At 44.4% G+C, this 6,584-nt stretch overlaps 1 protein-coding gene across 1 annotated transcript; it reads right to left on the minus strand.

The window, feature by feature from the left end:
- Positions 1 to 3,355: 3,355 nt before the first annotated feature.
- On the minus strand, positions 3,356 to 4,963 carry LOC131011348 (zeatin O-xylosyltransferase-like). Its single transcript, XM_057939137.1, has one exon. The coding sequence runs from the start codon at positions 4,840 to 4,842 to the stop codon at positions 3,514 to 3,516; it is 1,329 nt and encodes a 442-aa protein (XP_057795120.1). The 5' UTR covers positions 4,843 to 4,963; the 3' UTR covers positions 3,356 to 3,513.
- Positions 4,964 to 6,584: the final 1,621 nt, after the last annotated feature.

Below are 6,584 nucleotides of genomic sequence, written 5' to 3' on the forward strand. Positions count from 1 at the left end.
TCATATATATGCTTTGGTTTCTGGACAATTCTGCAATAAGGCCAAATCCAAGGTTTTCTTTGGCAAAGGTGTTTCTGTTCAGCTGAGACGTCGACTACAGCGGGATCTGGGTTTCTCAACTGGTTCCCTTCCTTTTATCTATTTGGGAGTCCCCATTTTTGCTGGTCGTGCTTCTGCTGCCCGTCTTATCAGCACTCGTGATCGCATCATCGCCCATTTTCCTAGATGGCAGGGCATGCAGTTATCTATGGCGGGCCGTCTTTGCCTCGTCACTTCAGTCATTCAGAGCGCGGCTGTTCACAGTATGCTGATATATCGTTGGCCAACTAAGCTTCTTCATGATTTGGATAGAGCTTGTCGGTCGTTTATTTGGACTGGCTGCACTACTTCTAGGCCTAAGTCATCTGTGGCTTGGAATCGAGTTTGCGCCCCCAAGACTCAGGGTGGGCTTAATGTGAAATCCTTTACACACATCAGCCAGAGTTTCATGTTGAGGTTAGGCTGGTTGCTGATTACTGCGGACTCGATGGGTTTTCAGTTGTTTCGCCAACGCTATCTGGATGCGTGCCTAAGACCTCGCTCCCCTTGGTTCTCTTCTACGATTTGGTTGGGCACCCGAGCTGCTATCCAGACTCTCGTCAGCGACACTCATTGTTCTATTGGTTCTGGTTCTACTATTCTTTTTTGGACTGATAACTGGTTAGGGTATCGTCTGGTTGATAGAATCGGCATTCCGGATACTTTTCATCATGCTCTTTTGCAGCCGATCTCGGATTACTACTTTGATTATACCTGGCACTTTACTTTGAATTTTTTGCAGATCTTTCCGGATATTGCCTTTGATATTGTCTCGGTTCCTATTAGCGAGGGAGAGGATCGAAGAGCTTGGACCCATTCTCATTTTGGTGAGGTCTCCGCGTCGCTTGCTTCGGATCATATTCGTCCCTGCTTTCCGACCGTTGATTGGGGTAAGTGGATCTGGGCTCCGTTTATCCCAATGCGGCGTTCCATTGTCACTTGGCGGGTGATTCTGGGGCGTCTTGCGACTGCTAGCTCTCTTCGTCGTTCGGGGCTGGTTGGTCCGGGCTGGTGCCCTCTCTGCCGGAATGCGAATGAGGATATTGATCATCTTTTTTGGGACTGTACTTTTGCTCGACAAATCTGGCGCTCCCTTTTTGGCTGGTTCAGGGTGGATAGTCCGTTGATTCACGACATTGGGAGTCTGCTTCTCTGGGCAATGAAGGTGCAGACTAGCAAGCAGGTTGTAAATCTTTGGCGAATGGGTGTTATGTCCACGATTTGGAGCATCTGGAATATTCGTAACAGAGTTGTATTTGATGCGGCTTCTGTCTCTGAGAGGGCACTTTCGATCCAGATCAAATCTTTTATTTTGGAAACTTCCCAATTATGTCCTGGTGAGATGGCTAACTCTGTTGAGGACTTACTGATTCTTCATGGTCTTGGGGTGCCAAGCAGACCTCGTCGCCCGACCTCTTTTGTTTATGTTTTCTGGATTCCGCCTCCGACTCCTTGGCGCAAAATCAATATTGATGGCTCGGTTCATGGATCCCCTCCTCTGATTCACGCTGGTGGAGTTATCAGAGATTCTTCTAGCGTTCTGGGTTGTTTTCATTTCTCTGCTGGACGTGGTTGGGCTTTTGAGGCAGAGCTGCTTGCCCTCATCATTGCTTTGGAGCAATCTGTCAATCATGGTTGGAGACACGTTTGGATCGAGACTGACTGCGCTTATTTGGTGGATCTTTTCAGTTCTCGGTCAGACACGGTTCCTTGGAGGTTCTTCAGCCGGTGGCGTAAGGTTCTCTCTTCCCTTGCTGGTTTTCATTTTATTATCACTCACATCTACAGGGAAGGGAACCGGGTTGCGGATTGTTTGGCTTCTTCTGTAGCGGAGGAAGGCTATTGGAATTTTACGATCCCGGATATCCTACAGTTGGTGAAGGATGACAGGCGGCAACTTCCTTACATTCGGGTTGTCAATTGAGTGGTTCCGGAGGTGACCAGAGCAGGGAAGATTCATGATGCGTTCGGTGGGCATCCTGTGCTGCCCGCTCGGCTTGGTCCGGCCACTGCAGATTTCTCTGGATGGCCAGTGCTGCCCCCTCGGGTTTTGTTGTTGGCTCTTTTGTGCTTGAGCTGTGTTTCTTCCGGCTTAGGGGGACGACTCGCCGATGGGTTTTGGTTTGGCCGTAATCTGTGGCGGCGAATTTCCCGTCCCCCTGAACTGTGGTTTTGTTTTTTGGTTTTTCGTTAGGTCGTGTTGCGCCTTACATTGGTCCCTTGCTGTACTGCTTTTCGTTACACCGGTTTTGTAACAACTTTTCTTTCTTTCTTTTCAATAAAATTTTTATTTCAGCAGTTTGGAGAGTGAATGTATTTTAATCATGCAATTTCTATGTAATTTTAGTCTATGTACTTTCTGTTTGTGTGCTTTTAGTTTATGTGCTTTCTATTTGTGTGATTTTAATTTTGGCAAATTGTGTTATGTACTTGTTTTATGTTTAATTAATGAAGAAGTGTATTTCATCTAAAGTTGAATAGCATTGGATTCGTTTAGCTTCCCAAAGTATTTATTGAATTCTGACATAGCATTATTTCCAATGCCTGCATATGTCATTTTTCTCATGCTAAATCACATGCATTTGTCTAATACTGTAACAAGTGTATTTCCAATGCCTGCATATGTATTGCGAGCTTATCTGCTTATATGACTAATAGAGATCAACTTCGCAATAGAGAAGCTCATAGGACTCTTCAAGATGATTTGATTGAGCACATATGGGAAAAGTTTGGCACTGACAATTAAATATGTAATTTGCATTTTCTAGTTGTATTTTTAAGTTTCACGTATTGTACTTTGATTTATTTAATTTCAGTTGTGTGTTTAATTCTTGTAATCTTCATTTGTGATTGAGTTAAGTGTCTAATATATGACAATGTTTAGTTATAATATGATTACAAATTTTGAAAAATAAAAATAAATATTTATTTTATTTTGTTAAATATAATAAATAAATATTTATTTTAATTTATATTGTATTTTAGATATTAAATAATTAAAAATAAAGTGAAAAGTGAAAATATATTGGTTGAGTTGATGTCACCATTGGGAGTAGATTTTATATTAGGTTGTGGGTTGTGTAGGTGGATGAGAGAGAAATGAATATTTTATTAAAAAGTTGGGTTGGGTTGGATGAATGTCACGACTGTGGATAACCTTAGGATTCGGCTTGTAGGTGGGCCAAGCTCAATTAATTGCACTCATTTAAATGATTAATATTCTTAATTTTTTCTAATTATTTTCATATAATATTATAAATCAAGTTAGTCGGTACGATTTAAATAAGATTAGGGATCAAATTAGTTGAGATCGAAAGACTGAAGTTTATTACAATTGCATGCACTAGTGATGATAATTGTGCCAACGGATTTCTCATTACCTATTCACATTCCCAAAGATTTACAAATTTAACCTCGTGAGTCGTGACGTCACGATTAGTGTCTGGTGACATGGGCTACGAATGAATCCAACTCAACTCGAGAAGCGCCGTCGGGCTGAGCAGCCCGTCTAACAGCAGCGCCCAGCTCCTCCGCCCTCCGTCGTATCTCAGACCCTTCTTCCGACGCCATCAACCTCCTAACAACTTTCTCAATACTCTCAGCTCTCACGAGCGCCTTCCTCTCTCTCCACTCTCTCACTACAACTCCCACCCTCAACACTTGGGTAATCAGCGCAGTGTTCCTGGGTTGGTCCGAATGCATAGGCCACGCCGCTACCGCCACTCCTTCCGTCACGCTCTCGATGCACGAATTCCACCCACAGTGGCTCATGAATCCACCCGTCGCCGGATGAGCCAAGATCTGTGGCTGCGGCGCCCAATCCCTCTCCACCATCCCCACGCCTTCCACTCTCTCCTCGAATCCCTCCGGCAGCCGAGCTCGCCGGACCTCATCGTCGAACACGTCGCCTTTATCTGCATCTCGCAGCACCCAAAGGAATTTCACTCCGCTCCGCTCCAATCCCCAAGCTAGCTCTGTAATCTCATCGTCCGACATCGAAATCGTGGTGCCGAACGCGACGTAGATCACAGAATCCGGCTGGTGTTTGTCGAGCCATTCTAGGGTTTTGTGGCGGATCCGAGATTGATTTTCGTCCGGCGGCGGAAGAATCGGAGCAATCGCCCAACTCCTCCGATTCCCCATCGCTTCATCTCTCTGTAGAATTTCCAGATACGGCGCTTCGATCAATCTGCAGGTGTTGTACAGATCTCCAGCTCTGAATTTCAGCGGCTCCAGTTGTAAATTGGTGAGATACTGGATCTCTTCGGGCACATCGTCTTCTTCGATAGAGGAAAAGTCTTTGGCGTAGTAGGAAGCAAGAGAATATGCAGAGATACACCAAAGCGCGTAGGATTCCGCATTAGGTATTGAAGCGACGTCCTGGACCACCGCGGCCATCATCGAATCGTGAACGACAACGATTCGCTTGAATTTTCCAGCGATGTCGTTGAGGAACGCGGCGAGCGGTTCGCGGAGGTGCAACGACGCCGTCCAGGCAGGCTGGAGCTGCGATGGGAATTTTTTTGAGGAGTTTGGATCGGGAAGAGGAGAGGCGAAAGGGGGAGTAGGAAGATCGTGGAAGTGGATCTGGGCGACGTTCAAGCCGTTGATGCGAGCACGGGCTTGGCGGTTGTGGATGGCGGCGGCGACGTAGTGGACGGGAAGGCCGTGGGAGGAGAGAAGGGCGGAGATCTGCAGCAGCTGGTTGAGGTGGCCTTGGCCAGGAAACGGAACAGTGATCACTGCAACTTCATGCTTCTCCATGGAGGTAAGATGTTTGATGATTTGCTTCTCACTTCAATATGCATCTTATCTTATCTTATATTCTTATATAGGAATCCTCTCTCTCGGCTCCACCGCGGCAGCAGTCTTGTTTGACTTCTCCACTTCACTGCAAGTATACATATCTTGGACATATAAAAAATTGAGGAAAATACACATTTAGCCAAACTCACATAGTTAAGGACTTATATAGCCACAAGGTTTAAAGTAGGACTTTAGTAACCAGAAGCCAATTAAATGACCAAATAGCCCTTCGTCTAAAATCATGCTTAATTAATACATGCCTACAGTAATATCAGGCTCAACATGCTTCCGTAACACTTCAAAATAATTCAAAACATAGATCAACATTATACGAGTCAGTTCTCGTCGCGTTTTACGGACCTTCCGCCCTCCAGGCTCTCGTCCAACCACGCACTCGCAAGAGATGATTGCAACCTTCCTCCTTCACTGTATTTCGACGTCGAATACTTTTGTTGATAAATGAAAAGAAAATATTCTTACTAACCCGGAAAGTTGAGCGAAAACAAAAGCGTTTAATGAGGAATTATAAAATACTTAATTTATTTCATAATAATCTCCCTAAGGGAGGAGACAAACTTGTTTTAGCTACTCATTAGTAGCTAATGCTTGTATACATAAAATAAAAAAAAACTGAAAAACTTTAAAACTAAACTTATATCAAAATAATTTTTAAAACGAAAAATTTAAATACAAAGATAATTTTCTGAAGAGAGAGTGTTGTGTGAATGTGTTGTGATTTTCGGATGATCTCTTCCTCTCCAGAGCTTGCCCTTTTATAGAGGTTTGATGCCCTCTATAATTGCTTGGTAGTTGGCCTTGGATTCCTTCTTCGTGGCCAGCTAACTTGGATAGTGACAGCCACCTTCTTTTGTCGGCCATTATTGCCGACACTAGTTAGTGTCTTCACATGGAGTTGAACCTTCCTTTATCTTTTTGTGATAATGGTTGGTGAGGTCCAGCTGCTTTATCTTCCACCCAGCCTTGTCTTCTGCTTTCGGTGAGTGGTGCTTTCTTGGTCCCATACTTCATTATTTCATTGATAATGCTGTGAGGGGCCAGCCTGAAATTTTTCCACCATCCTTTGTCTTCTTTTGATGAGTGGATTTCCTATAGAATTACCCATTTTTGCTAGTGGGTAGTTGATCCGCCTTATCTTCCACCCACTTTTGTCGTTTTTTTTTTAGTGGATGGCCTTCTTGTCCTGAGTCACATGACTCCCTTTTCTTTGTCGGTCATCTTACTTTTTTGGTGCCCGCGGTGCTCGTCCACGTGGAGTCCTGTGCTCCTCGTATTCGTCGAACCGGAACTTCTTTTTATTAGGCTTTGGAAAAAAGCCTTTTTTCGAACTCCGGTTCCTTCTGCGTAGGACACTCCGTGTAGATGTGATCTTCCCAATGGCCTAGATGAGCCATGTTGCAGAACTTGTGCCGGGTTTCTTTGCTTCCCGCCACCTTGTTGTCCCAGAGAGTCTGCCTTTTTTCTTCGAAGGCTTTCTCCACGAAGCTCGTGGTTTTTCCTATCATAGTATTTAACAGGAATGATCCAAGTCCTGCGTTATGAGAGAACTTGAATTGGTACTTCACTTTGTCCATCTCTGTGAGACAGACCCATAGTCCCCATGCACGTCTTATAGAGATTTGATCCTCCGTAAAAGTAGTGACGATGGAGATCTGGTGATCTGGTGCCTTAATTCTGTTTAA

Source organism: Salvia miltiorrhiza, chromosome 2 (assembly GCF_028751815.1).
Source record: "Salvia miltiorrhiza cultivar Shanhuang (shh) chromosome 2, IMPLAD_Smil_shh, whole genome shotgun sequence".
NCBI classification, from domain to species: Eukaryota; Viridiplantae; Streptophyta; class Magnoliopsida; order Lamiales; family Lamiaceae; genus Salvia; species Salvia miltiorrhiza.

Excerpts from the sequence above, each read along its gene's own strand:
- LOC131011348 (XM_057939137.1), bottom strand. The coding sequence starts at position 4,842 with ATGGAGAAGCATGAAGTTGCAGTGATCACTGTTCCGTTTCCTGGCCAA.